We start from the raw sequence: 23,007 nt of genomic DNA on the forward strand, positions 1-23,007 counted from the left end.
GAATGGTTTCCAGAGCAAAGATCAGGCAGTGGAAACGCTGCTATAGTCAACAGTGTGCTGCTGGTCTCTGACGTGGGCTGCACCGAGTTCATATCGTCTGCTTTTGCACCAATCCATAAAACGCTACACTGCATGAAAAAGGCATTATAGAAAGAACTGTTTATCTGGCAATGAGAACTAATCTGTGTCCTCTCTGTTTTGCAGTCCCACCCGCTGTCCCTGTGTAACACAAGCGACGATGAGCAGCAGGAGGCGCTGTTTATCAGCATTGTCAAGTTGGAGAGCCCTGACAGAGAGCTGCATCCTTGCCTGTCGCTGCTCAAAAAGGTGAGTGGAGCCAACAATTCTAGACCGCCACAGAGAGAAGCTGGTGTGGTTTTGTACAGTGTGTTCAAGTTTTCTCATTTGCTTGTTATTAACAGTTACTTATTTTAGTCATGTTATGAACTTATCTTGCAATGTAAAACTGAAAATGTGGCAGACATGTAAGGCATTATAATATATATAAGTGTGTTTGAAAATAGTGGAGGTGTTTGCAGGCTTTTGATGCCATGGTAACCACACTCATTTATTTCTATTTAAATCTATTAATGTGTTTGTCATGTCATTTACTACATAGCTAATGATTGTAACTGTCTACTATTCCTTTCTATTCAGGTATCATGATATTGAGTCTATCCATTTATTTTTCTTTATTCTTCTATATTGTACATTTTATTTCATTTAGTTTCTTCTCAAAATACATATATAACATGAGTGACCTAATGTTTATTTTTTGTAAAGTATTGAACTATTGGTTCATTTACTTTATTTCTTATGTTTGATAGGTGATTCTGTATTATTTTATATAATGCTGTACCTGTCATTCATTCATTCATATATATATAGGTATAAGAGGTGCTGACTGGCACTTTTTACACTAAAGCATGTGCACAAAGTCATAAAGCAGTTCTTAGTAATGGTGAATTAACCATCCATGCATACCTTGTTTAATTGTTGATATTTGTGGAGTTGGGACTGGTCCCACCCTCACATGAAAACACACAGCGGGTTTCAACACAACACAACTTCATCAGGTGTAGCTGTAACTATTTTTTTTAGGAAAATGAAATTTAGATCTACTTACTATTAGAGACTTTGATTTATCAAGTGTGTGTCCTTTTCAATTTATATCAATTGCCTCTGTTATATATATTTCTTTATATTAGGATTTTTGGTTTCATTTTTCACGTTGGGCTGAAGGCAACAACTGACATTTTGAGTTTGTGGTGACCAGCCTTCAAATAAGAGGCGTCAGTCAACTAAAAAAGAAAAAAAAAGAAAAAAAATTATAATTGGAAACAGGCATTCTCATCTCTCTATCTCTCTCTCTCTCTCTCTCTCTCTCTCTCTCTGTGATTTGAGGGCAGATACCAAATGCTCTGCATCATTGGGGTTGATTTATAGTTCAAAGCGATCGCTTACGGTCTCACGGAGAGTGTGCATCCCTGCCTAGCCTCACTCTGTGATGGGACTGAACCAGCTTGTCTGCACATGACCACAGTAAAACCAGCGCACTAGCACTCCAACGAGTTTGTCCTGAATTCATACTTAATCTTCTGTATCTTTCTAAATATGCTGCATGCTCTGTTTCAACCTCATAAGTAAACTAAGTTAGTGATTTTTATTTTTGTTTGTTCTTCACCCCCCCCCCCCCCCCCCCCCCCCCCCCCCCCCCCCCCCCCCCCCCCCCCCCAAAAAAAAAACAATTATACCGTCACTCTGTCATTCGATATTAAAACAATTTTTGTTTTCATAATTTGCTGTGAACAACACTGGTATGAACAGTTTTGATACATGTTTTTAATGTTTTAATACAATCATGTCAGTAAGCTGCAAAATAATACAATTCTGCTGTAGTTTTATTGCAGGAATTAGTCTTAACAACGTCCGCAATATGTATGCTGCAATTAGATGATGCTTCTCATTCATTGCACTTAGTAACAGCTGAAGGGCAATTTTGAGATTCAACACTGATCTCTGCAGACACTGCTTTGGCCTGTTATAGTCTTCTGCCATTGCTCTCCAGAAAAAAAAGGGTTTGTTCTGTTCTGTTTGCATTGAATCAAACTGCCTTGAACACCACCTGCCGTCTTGCTCCAGGAGACTGGCTACAGTAATTTAATATTCTTTATATATTACAGAATACATGCTTGACAGCCCAGCTACACACAAGTAAATGTTACACATCACTAGTGTTTCCATTGTTTTGTTTTTTTTCCATTAAGATCGCCCTGTAAGTATGGGTTCAAACTCTGACCTTCTCTCCTTCTGGTGCATTTCCTACCCAGTGTGCCAGCAGATGTTTGCACGACTGCATTAACCTAATTTAGATTTAGAAGCATTTCTCAGTATGCAATTAAAGGCAGTGCATGATTGTATCGGCATTCGTGGTGTAATTTCATGGCTTGTGCTCATTATTCCAATTCACCACATCAAAAGCCAGTGTTGTGAAACTGCATTGTGAAGTGCTGTGCAGTGTGGAGAACCCAGTCAAACTTGTCAATTTTTGACTTTCATCTTGGCGCATTGTCCTGAGCAGCTTATAATTGCTTTTGCCTTTTAATTTACCACCTGTCTCTCCTATTGTTCTCTAACCCTTTAAACTACCTGTATTCCCTGAACGGCAGCATTGTAAACATCATCGAAGCATGATTGATTTGTGCTATTGAACGGCAGCATTGTAAACATCATTGAAGCATGATTGATTTGTGCTATTGAATGGCAGGATTGTAAACATTATTGAAGCATGATTGATTTGTGCTATTGCATTGCTGTTTTGCAGGATGTCAGGTTCTGTTGGTAGTAAATCTCAGGCTGTGATAATAGCAGGCACATCATCAGGGAGGGGAAATCTGTGTGTCCTGCACCCAGTCCTGTAGATAACAGTAGTATGTGCTTGTTCATTCTCTAGTTAGTTAGAATTCACAAGCCTGTTCTACGTGAGCTCCTGTATGTCTTTCCAGTTCTCAACGCAACTTAGAAAGAGTTTGAGAAGCCCATAATGGATAGCCATTTAATTGTGATGAAAGGAATTTGGCTTCATGAAGGCTATACTGTAATTTTCAGATTCACATACCCGAATTGGATTGAACTCCATGAATATTAGAGGCTCTTCAGATCACTGACACCCGGCTTATCTGTAATTGTTATTTATACTTTGATGGGGGGGATATGCATGTTACTGGACTACCTTGTTTATTATGTTGTCATCACTTGCTCTAGGCCCTGTTTTGAAAATGAAACTGTCAAGTCCTGTTGAGTTACAGCCTGTGCATTCGCATTTACCCACTGAGCTTTGCTATTCAAAATGTTGGGCGAGATCATTATCACTGCCTTGAAGAATTGGATTTTGCACCTGTATATTAAAACAAAATACTTTACAAATGTGAGATGATTCCTGTAAAATGAAATGTTACTAGTGGTCTATGAAAACCCATTGGGATGAGTATCTAATTTCCAAGAGGATCAGCAAACGCACACTGTCATGCGTAATCTGAAATAACATCACAAGTCATTTTCTGCAAGTCCTTGTAAAATTGGGCAGTCGAAAAAGCCTCGAGCGAACAGGCAATGTGTTCCAAGCTCAAGGGGTCCTAGGGTAAGTAAACTGTGTGATCGCAATACCTGGATTCTCTGCCCGGGCTCAGTACAGACTTTCATTTGAACTGTACTAACAGAGCGCCTGCTACAGTACATTGCATCAGTGGCGCAGCAAACGCCAGTGCCAAGTCGTTTATATTATTGTCGTTGTGCTGCCGCATCATTGCCCCAGTGTCTGCAAAGGTCCTGGTCTGTGGAGCTCAGTTTGGGCACAGACTGCAGTGTTTCAGTCTGTGGGTTTCTCTGCACTGCTTTGTGGTCAGCTGGTGGAGCTCCAAACTTGTGCTTGGCTGTCGTTTAATGAGAGGCGAGAGCTTCTGTAGCCATTGTTGCAGAGAGGAGCAGTGCTGGAGAATCCTGCTGATACTAAAAGGAAGAACAGGTGGCAAGGAGTTAGTTCACGGCTTACTCTATCCCAAATGCTTGTGGTTTCTATATGGTACTCCCTTCCTAACAACAAACTACATGTGTTTGTTTATTAAAAATGTTTTAGCTGTCTTCAGTGTGACCAGCTGGAATTAAATGGGCTTTAGAAATATCAGATGATTCGTTGATTTGAGAAATGTCACCTTTAGGCTTACAGTATCAAAATGGCTTTTAAAAAAAAAAAAAACATTGTTGGGCCAACAAAACAGATGAGGTGCGCGCGCACACACACACACACACACACACACACACGCTTCAGGTGATGATGATTTTGTTAGTACTTCTATTGCATTGTCTTTGCTGCAGTCCTGAATGTTGCTGATTGACCTCAGACTGTGCTCATGTGCTGCTCCTGCAGTAATTCATGGTTTTTTTGTTCATGACAGGAATGCTAGGTATTCAAGGTGAATAAGTTAGCTTGATGCCCCAGGGTTGGGCGAGGAGGGACATGCTTTCTTTCATCTCGTGAAGGTTGGGTACAGGGTCTTTTTCACAATGGGTAGTGGTGCATTACACACGCAAACCTCTCCATCCAACCACCACCCCCGTTAGAAACTGTTCCACCAGGACGTTGTGCGGAATCCTGTAGATTTGTCTTCTACGATAGGCAACCGTCCATTCATGTCCTTGTTTCAACCCTGTTTCTGGACAGATCTAAACACTCGTGCTGCACATGCAGTTAATGAAGATGGATCTTTGTGAAACGCTGCATGCTTGTAGGGATTGAGAATAACCTATTTTAGTTTCCAATTCTTTGCTTATCCCATTGCCTGTGTGTCCCCTTGCCCTCTGTGATTCAGGAAGAAGCCCGTCAGAGGAAATGTTAAAAAGGGGGAAATCCTCTGCAAGATTAGTATATCGGTTCCTAAACGTATTTTTGCAGATAATTTCTCTTTTAAAGGAAGGTGTTTTTGTAGGTACGTTTTATCGAACCACAAAACTCTTACGTGTATCTGTACGTTGCAAAGAAAGTATACAGCGGACACTCTATTTCTAGGAAGATATAACAAATATGAAAAGGTTAAAGGTTTAAAAAAAATGTATAAAAGGATATTGTTTTTAAAACCATGTAAGGGAAGTGCGCCTTTTTAAATATGGCCAATACAGTGGTCAATCACAGCGCCGTGGAATGTGAAAATACCACAGAACTGAAGATGAGGATACATGTGCTGTATGGCTATGCCATGTTCCCTTGCCTGGCAGCACACATATAGTACTGTACTGCGCCTGCAATCAAAAGCGAGCTGGCACAAAAAGGCAGGCAGCAGGTGAAAAAGTACACCTTAGAAATGTTACTTCACAAACTGCTTCTTTTGGTTTTCAGTGCATCTCTGCTGGAAAAAGACTGATTTATTTAAACTTGGCTTTTTGCTTTATTTTCCCTCCCTTTTTTTTTTTCTTTTTCTCGATTTAAACGTTGTGCTGTGCCAAGCAGTTGATTAATGCTGTGGTCTCCTAGCTGAATTGCCTTGGAATAGATTTAAAGCAAAACACCCCCTTTTTAAGTCAGTCATTCGTCCCTAATGTGGTTTCCAACCCACTGGGCTGGCAGTAGTGAGGCTGTTTTTTCTGCAGGCCTGCTGTCTGTGTCAGCGGGCAAGAATGACCTTAACTTGGCTGTGTTTGCCAGAGATGGGTACATTGCTTCGTTTTGGCAGCACTTCAGACATCGGTAGTTCCTCTATCTGTTTGACTTTTTAATTAGTTTTGAGTGGTTGCTTGGCTGAATTTATAGAATATGTGGTTTTAAAGGTGTAGGTTGTTCTGTGACAAGGAGTTTAACGTTTATAGGGCATAGCCGTCGGCTGCAATGGATTGAAATTAGTGACAGTGGCCAGGCTGCTGTTTTGGGTTTTTTGTTCGAGTTGTTTCCTGTTGGGTTTTGTGTAACCCTTTGTTGTCACTCCTGGTGTAATCCTCCTCTGGTGTACTGTATAGCTGGGAGTTAATCATTAAAATATTAATCTGACTGTAAAATCTAGGATTTAATCTATTGCAGCATTTACTCATTACTCATGTGAAATATATTGCAACCTGTCTTACTGTTGTTTTAGAAGAAAAACAGCTTCTGCAACTCCATAATATTAATTGTGTATGTTATTCACTGCTCAGGAAATAGGCTGAGGCTGGCAATTATACAGGATCACCAACTTGTTTTGGAAAAAAACATGCCAGTTTCTGTGTGCAGTTGAGTTTGTCAATGCTGTTTTGATGTTTAAGTATTGATGGTGCTTCCCAGCAGATCCTATGCGATCCACAGGCCTGTGAGTCCCGGTGTGGAGATGTTGGCTTTGACTTGCGTTTCTTCATTTTCTCTGTTTAACTTGTGGCTTTGCATTGTTTGAATACCTTCAGTTAAAGCTTTGTGAGGAGTGGCTGCTTGCTTTGTCTTCTCCAGTTTAATAAAAAGCTGCGAAAAGTCTGTTAAGGTTTAACTTTGCGAGCCTCTCCTCAGGCAACACATACTGCCTCCTCCTCCTCCTCCTCCTCCTCCAGCCTGCTCCACTCTGCTACTTAATAAGTAACTTTCATGTGCTGGATGCAATGATTACCCTTTTTTCATAACTATTCTATTATCTTTGGCAACCTCTTTTGAAACTGTTGTTACCAACATATTTATGTACTGTAAGCTATGGCCAAAACTTTTGCATCACCCTAGAATTTAAGATTGAGACATCATAATAAAAAAATTTAAAAAAAGATATTCACATAATTTAGATCTTTTTATTTAGCATCATGTAATCAAAGAAACCTTTTTAAAAATGAGTTTCTCTGGAAATATCATCCTCAGCTTGCAACCTGCCCAACAAAAGTACATGACTGGAGTCTAAACTTTCCTCCAAACAGATTGAAGGTGTTGTTGATACGTTGACAGCAGAAGACAGCATGAAGTTGGGCAAGCCAGCCATCTACCGTACTGCTATTAGAAATAAGCGCTGTGTTATAGTTTTGTTTCTGATCAAAGGGTACAGAAATAGCATGTCTAGCATTTAAATGTTCCTTTCAAGTATTAAACACTCTGCTAGCGTGCTTTTAACATACAGAATGAACTGTAAGAATGTAAAACTGTTGACAATTGAGGGTCCCTCTTAATGAGCGATTTTTAATTTCCTGTGCAGTTTGCCCTCAATGAAGAAGTGTACTCCAGGGGCTTGCTTGTAGTTATTGGGACAATAAGCTGATTCTCAAAGCTGGTTGATTGGGGCACTTAATGCTTGGCTCCCTACAACTTCCGAGGATCTTTGCTGCCTCAAAAAATGACCTTCCATTTACACACACACAAAAAAAAAAAAAAAAAAAAAGATTCAGTACAGTAAACTGCAAATTCCAAACTCCTGCTGTCCAAACCGACCTGTAATCCAGTAATATTAAATGCATGCTGCTAGGGGCTGTAGAAACTTTTACATATCATAATTCTATAGTAAGTGTATAAAACTGTTTCTGTGATTGAGTTATTTTTTTTTTTTTTCCTAAGTAAGAAAAAGCATAAAAAAAAACACTAGACCCAACATTTTTAATATAGTACAGATTAGTTCTATAATCAAATCTGATAGCTGATCTAAACAGGATGCAGACCCAACTGGTGTTAATTTTTTTTGTTTAATTTAGTCATTGCCAATGGTTTTTACCCCAGTTTTCTCCCCAATTTGAAAAGTCCAGTTGTTTTTTTTTTTTTTTTTTTTTTATCCCGGTTGACCGCTGCAACCCCGTCGACTCGGGAAACAGAGGCTGAAACACGCATCTTCCGAAACGTGTTCCTGCACAGCAAAGCCACAAGACCCATAGTGCTGGAGGACAACGCAGATCTGAATGGCTCCACTGTAGACTGTCAGCTGTCAGCCACAGCGGTCGTTTGTTCTCAGTGAACTGTGGATTGCCCTGCCGACCTAATCCCTCCCTACCTGGGTGGCACTCGGCCAATTGTGCGCCGCCCCCTAGGAACCCCCGGTCATGGTCGGCAATGACATAGCCTGGATTCGAACCTGCGATTTCCAGGCTATAGGGCGCATCCTGCACTCCACACGGAGCGCCTTTATTGGATGCGGCACACGGGAGCCCCGTTCAACTGGTGTTATTTAAAGAATGTTGTTTTAAAAAACCTGCTAACCTGCTTTAAACTTTCCCAGACTATTAAAATGAAAGTTAAATAGGAATTCATGTCCAGATGTGTTGGCGCTTTTGAAATCTTAAAAAAAAAAAAAAATGCTCCTTGCTTGTAGTTCATAGCACAGTCCTATTACAACCAACAAAGCGTGTCGATTGGGGTTAATCACGGCAGTGGGTCTTCAACAGGAAACGTGGCCAGGTCTAAAGAGGCCAAAAGTTTAGCATCACCTAGAATTGTAGGATTGAGACATAATTAAAAAAAAAAAAAAAATAAAATTATATGGACATAATATAGATCTTTTATTTATCATGTGATCAAAGGAACTGCTAAATGATTTCACAAGTGTACCGAAAGCCTTAATAGTAGTACAGTGTTTCATGTTAGATTTCGAAATGTCACATTTTTCGCTAAGTATGTGTAAAACTACAAAGCAGTATGCAAATCAATATGTTAACGTAACATTATTCAGCAGGTTTCATTCGACTTTATGAAGCAAAATGAGTTAATTATATAGGGTGATGCAAAACAGCCATAGCTGCATGTGCAGCTGTGACTCTGCTCAGGTCACAGCTTGAGTTTGGTACAGTTGTTCTATACTTGTGGATTTCATTTGCTAAGTAGCCTGCTGTATTAATAATTCTGCAGAATGAGTTTGCTTCATTGATTTAAGTGAGTGAACAAGTTATTTACTGTCGAGTCCAAGCTTGTGCGTTAGTATTTCAGAAATGTTTTGTAGGTTGTTTTTTTTTTTTAAATAGAAATTTCTTACAATTTTTGATAATTGCCTAAAATGTGCAATAAAAAAAAAAAAAAAAAAACGATCCTTCAGAAGACTCACCGCACAATTAAAGGGAGGCCAGTGTGGGCATCTGCTTCCAAACCATCAGAAGGGCCCTTTTTTTACCTTTAAAGTTTATCAGAACGTAAAATAATACGTCTCTACAGTGCAATGTTTTATTTTGCTGAAACTACTGTCTAGACATTGATAACATGCCCAAGGCCATGCCTCTATTGACTCCGGGGGTAGTAGTGTAATCTTTGAAAAAAATATTTCACAACCTTAGTAGGTTTAATCGTGGATATCAAAAGCCGGGAACCTGACACCCCTTAAAAGTGCAGCATGAGTGCAGTGTGATGTTCATACGAGAGTCATGTAGTCAACAGAGCGTGTTTCGAATTAGTTTATAACAATCACAGAAGTGAATTTCCTGAAGTCAGACCCCAGTGTCACCTTGTGACTTCATCATCCATTGAAGGAATACTGACTATTGTTAAAAACATTAAATATTCACAGTGATGCAGTAAAAATCTCAGAAGATTAGGACCAATAACCAAGTTGTGACACCAGCTAGTGCATTACTGTGGTTGTGTGAGTCTTCAGTGTCTCCTCTGCAATATTATTGCTCTGTGATAATACAATACTTGCATAATTACGTAAATGGACTAGGGACCAAGAGGGAGCTTTGCATTCAAATTGGGCGTTACAAACTGGGCAGGTATATACCGTAAATAAATAAGTGCATTATATAACAGATATAAGGAGTTGAAAAAACTTCAAGTGGGGCAGCTTTCTAATGAAATTGTCCAGCTGCATGTTAAAGCAATGTGATCACAAGTCAAATCTCTAAAGGGAGAAATGCTTAAAAGACCTATCCATCTCCCTGTTTCTATGAGTAACCACATAGGATTTTAGTTTTTTTTTTTTTTAAGTACTTTGAAGAAAAAGAAACAGATGTAGATTTCATAGTCTGTTCAGATCAGAGCTGGATTGCACAATCAATTTGTTCTGGTTTAGCTGATTTTATCTGCTTGGGCTTGGCGTGTGTCTTTTAATGTGGTGGAGATGAATTTGTTTCTTTGTTTTGTTTTAATTCCTGTGCCTTTTATTTTTTATTCCGAGATATTATCAGGGAAGCAGGCCATGCTTGTAGAGTTCTTTTTTTATTTTTTATTTATAAATGTGAACAATGAGCACTATTGTAAAGGGTTACAAGTTAAGCACAAGTCACTTCACAGAGTGAAATTAAAAGTATTTCAACAATGCAGAGGATGGAGCGATTTGATACTGCAAATTCAAGGAATGCATTCTCTGTAAGAAAACATGACCTTCGCCCCATCGTAGCGTTTAATGCAGCCTACAGGTAGACTGCCCTGTTGAACAGGATACTGTAAGAAAGCGACAATGATCTGCCAGTACAAGCGATGTTAATAATGGAAGCTTAAACGTTGTCTCTTACTTGTTTGTGCTACAGCCACAGCCTCCAAGTGGTGTATGAGGGGGGGGATTACTTAGAATTACTTTTTTTTATTTAACTAATGTAATATAACAACATCCTTGTGCTTGCCGTTAGTCTGGCCTCAATGTAGCAAGCCTGTTTCTTCTGCAAGCAGAACTTGGAGCTCCAATTGAACTTTTATACTTGCAGCCAAGTTGTTTCCTTCTAATAATTCAGCAAAGACCTCTTATTTACCTTTATTGGGGTGTAGACTGAGTTTAGCCTGGGATCTGTATTATAGATCTGGCTTCACAACTGCACCCACATAGTAGCACCCTGCTGCAGCTCTGGTTGAATTCTGATACCAACACCGCTTTCACATTGAAGTATTAACCAGACACCACAGATAGCCGTGCTGTGCCAGCGCTTGAGTCTACAGTCATAGCAGTTTTAGTTTTGTATTGGGTCTTTCAAACGCTGCACTGATTATATACTTTACACAAAGCATGTAATCCACAGAATATAGCCAGACATAAATTGTGCAGTGCACCAACTTGCCCAGAATGCACGTATCCTGCCATCGGTCTGTCAGCACTGTGCACGCTTCCAATAAGCAGGCCATTCATAAAGAATAGAATAAATCTAGCTAGTCTGCACAGCCAACCAAGCAATAAACTTCTTTTCAGACTGGGATTTAATCCATGCCATAACACTCATTCTCCACGAAGCAATGTAAAAAAAAAAAAAAAAAATCTATTGATTCTCCAGCATGCTTTTAAAAAAACAAAATGGATGTACCAAGCTTAATTTAATTTTGCTGCTTCTTGAAAAGCTCTGGCCTGTTTTCATATTTCATGCTGTACGTATATTTTTGTAAGAAGGCTTTATTTGTATTTTCCTAAACCGTCTTGTTTCGTGCCGGAAAAGTCTTATTCGGTGAGAAAAATGTTCTTTTAATTTGTAGTTTGTGGAAAAACCCTGAAGACTCCCTGTCATATGCTAGATTCAATCAGTTGTATTGAACAAACAGTGAAAAATATATTCGGGCACAAAATCAGCCGGTTAATAGTATATCTACTATAGTTTCAGGGGTATATATTTGCACTGGGAACCCTTGCTGCCGGGCAAAAATGAAGGCCAAGGAGACTGAGCTGCTCCCTTACCCCCTTAGAAGGTGGATCATCAACGCCAGGCTTGAGGCATTCTCATGGGGCATTCAGAACTGGACAAGCCCACATGCCATGGACCCTTCTCTAGAACTACCTTGCTGAATTGTGTTACTAAAATGGTCAGGTAAACGGTTTCCTGCCCTCCGAAGCCTAAATCCCGTCCTGCGACTATGCAGTTATCCCTGACAGTAACTCCTCCTCGAGATTCAATATTACCTGCTGGGTAACTCCTACTCCAACATTGATAGGGCTTCATTCTCCAGTGCTGAACACCCAGCACTTTTCATGAGCACCAGAGTTCATCACAGCCGTGCATTAGTTTCTGTCATTTGGGATTAGCAGTTGACGGTTCATAGCTAGACTCTCCTGAAGAAAATAATTGCAAGATGACATTAGTCCTGCAAGGAGTCACGACAGTGATGGAAACTGGCTATGTGGAGAGCCGTGCCTAATGAGGCGTCAGCTATAGTAGTTGACCGATGGCTCAAGTTAGACAGGGGTCAGTAAATATGTCACAACTAACTGACTGGTTAAAAATGTAACAGACACAAAGAGGCCCGAGTTAAACCCTTTCCTTTTGATCAGTGGTATGAATATACTTAGACACGCACTCTCAGGGTCTTCGTTACTTTTAGGAGGTGTGTGTGTGTGTGTGTGTGTGTGTGTGTGTGTGTTGTTTTTCCTTCATTTAAATAAGAACCACAATATTTGTTGATATTTATGTAGTTTGATTCTGGCTCCAAGTGTGATTTTAGAAATAAATGCTAATGCACATTGCCAATTGTGTAAATGCCGATTTGCGAACTTAAATGAGCAAACTGGCTCATGAAATATATAGAAGTAAGACAAGTGCTTCAAATGAACTGGAAAAACTTCTGCAACATACAGTACCAAATGGCATACAAAAATAACCTTCAAAAACGCTGAAAGAATTTCCACCACAGTGACTGATTTCCTCGTTTTAACTCGCTTGTATCAATGTTCTGCCACTATGGCAACTCAAAATGCAAAACATTGCGTGAGCAATAAAGAGACCAGGGCAGGCACTTTGTTCTTTTTCATTTGCATTACAAGTTTAACCTTTGACATCCCAGCAAGAATTTTGCACTTAGTTCTGGTTATCTGGAGTTGCATTGTATTTGTCACGTTTTGTGTCATAACCAGTGTGGTTTTCTGTTGAAAAAACAAAGGCCCTAAATGATTTTAATTTCATTTAACAGAATGTTATTTTTCATCAAACTACAGTACTACGTATTTGGAGTGCAATATCGTTCAACACCATTGTGAATTGTTTTATACACAAATTTTACCAGAATGTCGGTTTTTCTACATAAGTGGATCACTGTATCGTTCAGTACAATGTTGATTTGCACATTAATAATTATTTTGTTAATGGAAAATGTGTATGCAGAAATAAATACTTTAATTGACACTATACCTGCATTTACCAGTATGCTTCAGTAAATCATAGGATTAACCGGTAGATGTCAGAAAAGCATTTCTTTTATAATTTCGGACATTTACACCCTTGTTGGGTAACAACATTTACTAGTACAATTTAAGATTGACTGACTGTTACCGTAACCATATTTATCAAGCAGCTTATTCGTGCTTCGTTTTCATGGTGTTTTTCAATTAAGCAAACAAGATGCATGCATTTTCATTCCAGGGTTGACTCGTGTTGAAAATACAGCCAGTTTTTTTTTTTTTTTTCTTGTATTGATTGGCAGGGTGAGTGGTTCAAGACCTTGAGAAACGTACAGTATACAGTATCTCTAGACTGCTACAAAGTGTGCACTGTAGTTCTGCCGTTAGAAGCCACAGCTGTGTGATAATAAAGAAACTTCAGAAGCCCTCACTGAGTGATGCTATTTAGGGCCATTGCAAATGTCTGCTTGAATCAGTGCCTTGACTGTTGTTGTAATCATGAGGATTGCTTCCTGTGTGACCTGTACATACAAGTGCTTTCTTCTTGTTTTAGGCTGCTTGAGTTTTGTAACGCTTTTACAATCTACTATAAAACGTGTTTACGATAAGTGACAAGCCTTATTGCTGATCCCTAATATTACTGAATATGACAGGGACTGTTTATCGTGGTCAGTGGTGCTAATTCTGACACTTTTACAAAATTAAAGCGTTCACATCTGGGCACCACATTTAACAAACTGTGCCCGCATGAAAACAGAAAGTGCATTGCAGTGGCTGAGCACTAACCACCCATGAGAGCGTTAGGAGTTTAGTCCAACTGATTAAAGTGCACACAATATTTTCCCTTTAGGCGTTTTTTTGTTTGTTTGTTTGCTCACTTGCCAACATGACATCACATGTTCTGGTTTTAAGGAAATTTGGCCTGGTTGATGCAGCACAACCACAAACTTTTTAAAAATCAAATAATAGAAGCAGGCTGTGCTGCGTTAGTGCTGTTCTGTACTGGATATTCCCATCAGAGCTGCCTAGTCGTTCTGCATTTACATCACCGGGTAATTAGGTATCCTTCTTAGATTCAAACAGGACAAACCATCTTTCACTTGTCACTTCTTCAAAGGAGTCAAAACAAATGCCATGATCATTTTCGTCAGGTTGTCATAAGTGTAACAATAGAGGAAATAAAAACAAACCACTGAAACGTAGAAACGAGCGACGTCGCATGCCTCAGGGATGTTGCCAGATAACTGGCATGAAATCAAAGCAAAGAAAATATTTTGAAGCCAGTTCTGGTCCCACTGCTAAAGAGAGTGACAGTGTTTTTCACAGGTCTGCAACAGCAAGGTATGATTTAACACCTCCTTGGCAAATACAGGAGCTTTCCAGAACCCCCGTACTATCTGGGCTGAAATCCATTTACATATCAGCCTCTGACGTGCTGATGAAACGTTTTCTTCTGCAACACCTGTATAGGCTTATTGAAAAACCAACATGTGCACCAAATGTATCTCTGTCAGATTCCTGATGTCAATCCAAGTGGAACAGTTATACATGACGGGTAAAAGAGCTCCCAAAACTTGAAGACTTTTTATTTGGGATTTCTGTGGGTAAGCAGAGAGAGATGCTTGTACTGTCATGCGCCTAAGCATTTTACATCTGGTACTTTTTCACATCAATTTGTTTTGAACCAGTGGTAACCACAGCAGGTTCGCCCTTTTCTCTGGTTAGTGTAAAATGAAAAGGAATGTTGCATTCTTTCTTTCTGCCGGTTTTGAGGTCGCAGAGTCAAGTTGAAGCACGCTGACAGGAAACTTGTCTTAATTGCTGCATTATCCCCCCCCCCAAAAGGCACAGTTTAATTCCTTTTGTATTAAGAGAAAAATTTGGCCCTAAACATCAGCATTAGAATGCAGTCTCTACGACCGGCGTGCAGCTACATGCAGAGCTCCCTTTGAACTACCCTGTGCAAATAATATATTCCCATAAAAAGCGCCTCTTTTTGCCTGAAGCTTAGGCAATGCTCTTTAAAACTTTTATAAAAGTAGATATCTAGTGGTACTGTCTTGGCAGCACAACTCTATGCAAAACCATTTTGCATCACGCAGATTAAAAAAAAGGCTTCTGGCACATTGGCTGAGGGATCGTGCAGACCTGTAATTGGACTGTCTAACCCTTAGTCTTCAGCAAAGTCTTTTGTTTTGATATTTACTGTATAGGTTTGATTTGTCAACTGGAGGATTGCTCCCCAAGTAGTTTCACTTCCTGCTGTACCATTTGAACGGTCTTTCGCAGAACACTGCCAGCTTACATTGCTGTATGCATAACTGTATATATCTATATATAGTAAACTGTGTTCAAGTGGGGGACAGTGAAATTGCTTCAGTTGACCCAGGAAATGTTAAATACAGTACAAATTCAAGTTGTTAAGTACATATTTCTATAGTTTATACACATTCATTTTAGTAGACATATTTAGATATATACACAAATTACAAACACACACATTGGTATATGTTATATCTGTAATACTATTATATAGCTATACTGTTATATAGCTTAAATTATGTAATTATTAAGTGTGTAAAGTGTTTACAATCTATTTAAATAATTGATTATTGGTTTCCAAAATTTGATAAAGTAATTTAACTAAGTTACTAACTGATCTCTGTGCTTAGTCATTATCTGTTGCTGTGCATTTGTGCATGATCTGAATATTTTACTGGAGAATTTGAATAAAAAGAATTAGAGCAGCCAGCAGATAGCCCTTACTGTAGCTATCCAGCCCAGGGGCAAATCTGCTGTTTTACAGTCTGAACCGTGGTTATGTTTAACAAGTGATAGTGTATCAGATGTCGGAGCCTTTTAGGTTCCCATGTGTTTTGCATTTGAAATTGGTGTCACAGTGCAGCTGGAGAGCGGTACCTCTCAACAAGCTTCCTTATCCACAAAACATTTTGGATAAAAAGAGATCGTTTTCATTAAACAGAAGAATACAGACCCCCCCCCCCTCCCCAAATCAAACACACACCCTCCAAATAAAGGGTGTTTGGTTTGTTCCAGTGCTGTCTGGGTCGGTATTGTATACTCTCCTGCTTCCCTGAGAACCCCTTGTCTACCTGCGCTGGCACGCTCGCCTGCAGCGCCAAGATCAAAGAGGGGCTGAGTAATGTATATTCTAGTCAGCTACACCCCTTCCTTCTGCCGCTGGGCCAGCCAAGCCTCAGCCAACTCACAGATTAACACACTTAGTCTCACCCTCACAGGAGACATTCTCTTAAAGGCACCCTCCTGCATTACATCTCCTGAGCTGATTTCTCACTGTGGTAAAACGGTGAGGAACTTCGAACTGGCTTCTCAGAGCTAGTTAGGGTTAATAGGTATTTAGATAGAAAAAAAACACCACAACTTTGACATGTAAAGCTGTTTCTTATTCATTTTAGTAATTTGCTGTCTTTTCCTTTCAGATACAAATTGTTGCTACTGACAGTTTTGAGTAAAAAAAAGCACTAAGTCAATTAGACAAACAGTTTGGGACTAAATGCAAAAGTTAAATAGTTTAGCTAGAAAGTTTTGGTAACTTTACTTGGTCCTCCTAAAAAAAAAAAAAAAAAAAAATATATATATATATATATATATATATATATATATATATATATATATATATATATATATATATATATATTTACAGGGATAAGTTACTTGTTCGTAAATAGCAATTACAGTAGAGTTATCTCTTGCGTAGGAAATAAATATATATATATATATATATATATATATATATATATATATATATATATATATATATATATATATATATATATATATATATATATATATATATATAATGTTATTTATTTTTTTTTTAAAATTTTGTCTTAATCCTAAAATTCTTGGTGATACAAAACTTTTGGCCATAGCTGGTGTGTTAGAACTGCGACACATGAAACAATCAGGTACCAGAAATCAGCAGCTACCTTTCATCTACATGTTTGAAAACCTCTGCGATCGAGAGATACCGCCATTTCAGTGCTAATAAGCGGTATGAACAATTGACAACACTCTTTTTTTAAAATGCGTTGAAGGTACCTCATAAACATTCAAACATAGTCATAAAAGAAATTACAGGGATAAGTTACTTGTTCGTAAATAGCAATTACAGTAGAGTTATCTCTTGCGTAGGAAACCTCAGCAGGGTGTTTAACAGTAGCTCTGACTGCATTCTCTGCTGTTTGACTGAAAATATTATTGTAGGTTTGCGTTTTAGAGAGAAGGAGGTTCTTTTACATTTCGAGTTTGTGTAGCTTATTGGAAATGCCTGGCTGAGTTCTTTAAACCCTCACCTGTCTGGTTCTCACAGAAACACTAGAGTTCCACTCTGCTGTATACATGTATTATGGCATGTATTGTACTGGAATATTTTTAAAAAATCATTCACAGTTTATGGCAGTTGGTGAACTCTTGACTCCCATGTGTATAATCTGTAAAGGGAGACCAGTGCTGAACTTTCCTTTAGAAGTCGTCTCTGGTGTTTCTGATCAGTAGATTGGTTACTGACGTCTGTTGTTTTGTTGAAGCCCACCCTGATCCCACTCGGTAGAAGGCTGTGCGCGGGACAGTCAGAGCGCTGGGGTGCTGTCACTGCTGGCAGTGTTCTCAGCTCTGCTGGGGTAGGGGTTGCAGCAGGGTGGGGCTGGGGTCTTGGCTGCAGTCCAGAGCTAGTAAATCAAGGAGGTGGGGCGGCGAGATGCTCAGTCGTGGAGAGAAGTTCCAAACGAAATGGAGCAATCTGAACTGATATTTATTGGTCATTTCAGCACAGATACCGTTCAAAGGTAGCAGGTTGCAGCAGATTTCAGTTAAAAGTGGAACTTTGATAATCGCTGGCGACACCGTTTTTAAGGTGGAATTTCACCCCCTTCAAGTTGAATCTCAGAATAGCACCCAGGGTTTAAATTTGAAGGCGGTTTCTTGTAGAGAATTAGGTTTGTCGTCTGTCCGTGCCCCCTCATGTAGGACTACCTCTTTCTTCTGGTTTCAGGTTTTGCTGTTTTCAACATCTAAGTGTTTATTGGGGATTTTTTAAATTTATTTTTTGTATGAGTACGCATTTCATTAAAAAAAAAAAAAAAAACATTATCAAACATGATGTGGTGTGTTTTTTGTAAGTCAGACTAAACACCAAACTTCACCTTGAATTGAACTCATTTTGCATCGTGTTCTTCTGCCCTCACGGTGTACAAAGACTAAACAAAACATGTACTGAAAGCCTTTAGTTCACTGTATCAGTTGTATCCTGTGGGGTTTATTTATTAAGTGCCTGTCTGTTTCCCAGCCTTGACCATGAATAATGTTTCTGTCCTTCCACTGGCCCTGCCTTTGTGTTTAGGCTCTGCTGCAGTATCTCGAAAGGATCCTTCAAAATGGTGATTTTGGGCATAGTCCAAAAAAAGCTTATAATAATTATAGCATTGGTAATAAAAATACATTAGCAACAAGTCTGGCATAAGTGAGGAATTTGAAGTGAACCTCCATTACCAAAAGGTTAAAAATGGGTCATAGCAGTGTGCTACACCTATCAACAACTTAACTTGTTTTGAAGTTTATCATTTTTATTAAAAAAAAAAAAAAAAAAAACACACACTTTTGTGGGAAATGTTGGATTTGTGTTTGCGTGTGTTTTTTCCCAGTTAAGTAATGAAGGGCAAAAAACAGCATAGGCAGTGCTATAAAACACCTTGCAGACCATGGTGGCCACTCGCCCTTATTGACAGTGTTCTCGGAGGTAGTGAGTAGTAGTGAAGTTGTACAGTTAACTGCCATGTGCTTTACTCTGGCAGGCAGCGTTTCTCTGACACACACCAGTCTTTTTAAAGTGACTGCTTAGTTTGAGTGTATTGCTCATCTTTGTCTTGCTATCTTATTATGGAGCACTCCTGAATACCTGTATTCTGACGTATTGCTTTGATAGACTTCATTTGATGTGTTTGTGTTCCACTTCACTGGAACTATATGCTGTACTTGAATAAAGGAACAATGGCTGTCTTATCTGACCGTGTTCCTGGGTAAACGGAGAACAAGAAGACTTGAAAATACCTTGTTTGAAAACAAAAGCAGTCCTATTTCAGTGTAGAGCCAATATTACTGTTGTTTTTGTAGTTAAGTTGAAATGTCCTGGATATGCTTACAAAAGCTGAAGTTAATTAAGTATGAGTTGCTGTTCTGGTGTTTAGCAGACTGCACACTCTTCAAATTGTCACAAACCTTTCAGCACATTTGAGTGATATTGTCAGGCAGACAGTCTTCTGAGGGATTCATTCAGTTTGCATTCAACACTTGGGAGAGAGTGTCTTTAACAGCACACAAACAGATCTTCAGCAAAGTGTTCAATGATACGGACAGTAACACTGAAAGAATTCACATCAGACAAACGTTTAAAAAAGGGCTAGATTTTCAAAGTTCTTCAGTCTAGTTTGCAAGATTTTTTGTTTTCAGAAAGAATACCCAGTAAAGTTACCAAACCAAAAATAAACAACTTTTCATTTTGTAGCTTTTGGAAGTTGTTTTTTTATTCATGTTAGAATTGTAATTGGTTTAAGTTTTAATACGTTTTAAGAATCTCAGCCAGTGTTTTAAACAATCAGTAATGCAGTACCTACCCCCCCCCACCTCCTACCATTTACCCACAAATGCAATTACTACAGACTGTATTGTGCCCATTTCCAGTTTGCATAAAGCAGTGCTTGAAATGGGAAATGGTGCTCTCAGGCTCTTTCTACCTCTCTCTGTCTCCCTGTCCATCTCTGTGTCTCCCTGTCCATCTCATCTCGTCTAATCGCGACTTGACCTGGACCATTCAAAATAAATTCCCCTGCTCTGTTTGCAATGCGCTCTGGGAGTTGCAGTTGTTTTGTAATGCACTCTGGGAGTTGTAGTCTATGCGCTGCTGTGACGTAAACCTTGCAGCTGCTGCTGGGACAACAAAGTAACAACTAGAAAGTCACATAATTGCAGCTGACAGTTTGGAAAAGAAAACAGGCACCTAGTCGGTAATAAGCGCCAAAGTGCTACTCAAATATTTTAAATTCAGAAGTGGCGGGACTCAAATATTTGAAATTGAGAAGTGGAGGTACTCCGTACCGGTGAGTACCACCCAATTTCAAGCACTGGCATGAAGATTTTGCTTTTTGCCATCTTGAAGGTTATTTGGGATCTGATCAAGAGTTACTGATGAAGTATAATATGCTTTATTAATTCTGAGTTGTTTTCACTGGGCTTATTCTATCTGATCTCACAAGGAGAGAGTGCAGGAGGCAGTGTCAGTGATGGGATAGATTTCAATGTTGTGATAGCTGCAGCAGCAGCAGCCTTGTGGGTAAGATGTTTTAGTGCCTGGAGGAGCTGTGTTGGGATCAGTCCTGAGGAGATCAGAGTCCCTTCTTTGATTACAGGCTCAGAGTTTTCAAAACAATCCGCCTTTTAATCTGAAACCTCTCTGCTGGGTGGCAGCAGCAGTGTCCCCTTTTCCTGCTGACTGCTCTCTTGAAAGCATCTCTTTTAATTTGCTAGTTTAGAATATTATTTGTGAAGACTATTTTTGTATTAACATAACTTTTCTTCAAATACCAATGCATATGTTCGAAGGTAAAACTTTCTCATGCAGACAGGACAGTGCCTTTGTGGTGTAAAAACTCTTAAGACCGCAGTGAGGAAGACAGGAATGTTTTTCTAGTTGACTTTGATCATCGTTGCACTGCAGTGAGGCTCATTTCGAAGATTTTGCTGTGTTGGGAACTGCATCTGTTTGTCTGATCTCAGTCGTTTACAGATTAACTTCAAATTGTATTAAGAAAGGCAGCCACAAGTTGTCTTCGTCTGTTTCACTTGGCCAAGCTGAATAAAATGCTATGTGCCCTTGTCAAAACTGGAAGTATTTCCCATTATGGCTGTCAGCCAGGTCTCTCCTGAAATACACCAAAGATTAAACGATTCCCCTTTCTTTACCACCCCAATGTCTATTTTGTAAACAGTCTTCAAACCCCATTATAGTGCGTCATCAACAGTACCTGGTACTTTCCTGGAATTAGAGCTACCTTATTAGGAGCAAAAGAAGCCTGATTTATCATCCAGGCTCTGGTGTCGATGAATCTGCTAAAATCATAATAACACCAGCATTATTATGAATGTTTACATCACAGCAAGACCTGACATTAGCGTACAGCGTGGAGTCCCTACCTGCTGTTGAGTGTGCTCCTTTGCGATCTGCTTCAATCACTGGAAAGCTATTAAACGTGTTTATGTCTCTTGCTGATCAGAGCTGTTGGTGGGCTCACTTGCAAAGAACAGAACAGTGCCCCACATCAAAGAGTAATTAGTTGATTAAATTGCTATATGACCTGAATTTGAACTTGATGAACTGCCCTAAGTTTGAACTTCCTCACCAACTAACTGAAACCGGAATAAGGATTTAATTAGCTCCTATCCTCAGTGGAATCTATGCAACAAATGAGCTGGTTCAAATCTATTCTTTTAGTCAACTGGGAGAAATTTCCCTTGATGGGCAAAGCCACACTATTAGTTATATGGTTCTCTTCAAAGTAAACCATTCATAGCCTAATTTAAAATGGATGTTTCGTACAAAAAAAAAAAAATTCTGTTGTGTATTTCTGTGGCAGGGCTGTAGCCTGCCTTGTAAATAGTGTAAATATGTGTAAATAAATAGTTTTGAATTTAGTTTTGGCAGGGATGGACTAGTTCCAAACAGTCTGTTTATTTATACACTATACAAGTCTGGCTTCCGCCGTGCCACAAGCAGGTAAAACTGTCCTAGACAAACAGATGGAAGGGGCTCCAAACAGGTTGCGGCAGCCTACAACAGGTTCAAATGATTGTAATCTTTTAAAGACACAAGCTTTACCTGCACATAAATCACCTGTGGCACTGAAAATGCGTTGTACTGTGATTTAGATTATACGCTGACCTCTCTTGTGGAGACCCGAGATATAGCCGATTTAATAAAATAAAATAAAATCTAAGCGTCTTGCTCATGTCGCTGTTTCCAAAAGCTTGGATCTTTACAGGAGCTGAAATGGAAGTTTTACCATTTAAGACAACCTGATGTCACTTTAACAATGCAGAGAGAGAGAGAGATGCACACTGCAGCTCCAGTGGCTTAACAAGCTGTTATCCTGCCCAGGTGCTCTTGTGATCTCCTGCGTCCTGCAGACTTGGCTGTGCAGGGAGGGTGTGTTACAGCAACCGCGTGGCTGAAACAGTTCACACTGTGGTCTGACTGTTGAAGTTTTTACTGATTAATCTGCAGTATTTGTTGGGTTTACACAGCGTTTCCTCTTGACCATTTCTAAATCATCACCTTGTTTTTGGCTTCCAAATCAGTAATTGCCAGTGCTGCACTGCCCCCTTGTGGGGAAATTAGATTACAGTGCTGTTTTTGTAAAACTTGATACTGTGCTGTGTGTGTGTGTGTGTACTTTAATCATTCTATCAAAGTAATACTAATCATGACTTTGAACTGCATGAAATAAGCAGTGCATTTTATTTAATTTATAAATAAGAAATTAGCAAACAGTGGCCTGCCTGTCTTCCTTCTGCGGGTATTCCAGGCGTAGTGACCTGAGCTCTCCAGTTCCATTCCGTTGCAATCATTTGTTCCAACCAGCTCATTAATCCATTGCTCTTCAGCAGGGGTCAGTTATATAATGAAGGAGCTGGTTGGAATGAACGCTGTCTTGGCGTTGCTGAATGAAGTGCACCCCATTCACCCGTGTTTCTCCCCTCCCCCCGCACAGGCACGCCTGGCATTGGATCGGGGAGCTCAAGCTGTCATCTTCGACGTTACTGATGATGCAACAGCTGCTGAAAAGGTACCGCCGCTTCCCCGCCACTGCACCCTTGCTGGTTCTTAGAAAATGCATAGGCGATATAGAGAGATATGTTGTTTTAGTATCTTTAAAGATATGCTTTATGTACATATTTCCTATGCGTATTCTGTATGACTTTATTT

General features: G+C 39.4%; 1 protein-coding gene across 2 annotated transcripts in view; it reads left to right on the plus strand.

The window, feature by feature from the left end:
• LOC121308563 (E3 ubiquitin-protein ligase RNF43) overlaps positions 1–23,007 on the plus strand; it is an 80,574-nt gene that overhangs the window by 51,134 nt on the left and 6,433 nt on the right. For both annotated transcript variants that reach the window (XM_041241031.1, XM_041241032.1), the window contains exons 2-3: positions 205–327; positions 22,793–22,867. In XM_041241031.1, the coding sequence (XP_041096965.1) occupies positions 205–327; positions 22,793–22,867 (198 nt within the window). The remainder of the gene's footprint in view (positions 1–204; positions 328–22,792; positions 22,868–23,007) is intronic.

The sequence above is a fragment of the Polyodon spathula genome, unplaced genomic scaffold (genome assembly GCF_017654505.1).
Source record: "Polyodon spathula isolate WHYD16114869_AA unplaced genomic scaffold, ASM1765450v1 scaffolds_740, whole genome shotgun sequence".
Lineage (NCBI taxonomy): Eukaryota > Metazoa > Chordata > Actinopteri > Acipenseriformes > Polyodontidae > Polyodon > Polyodon spathula.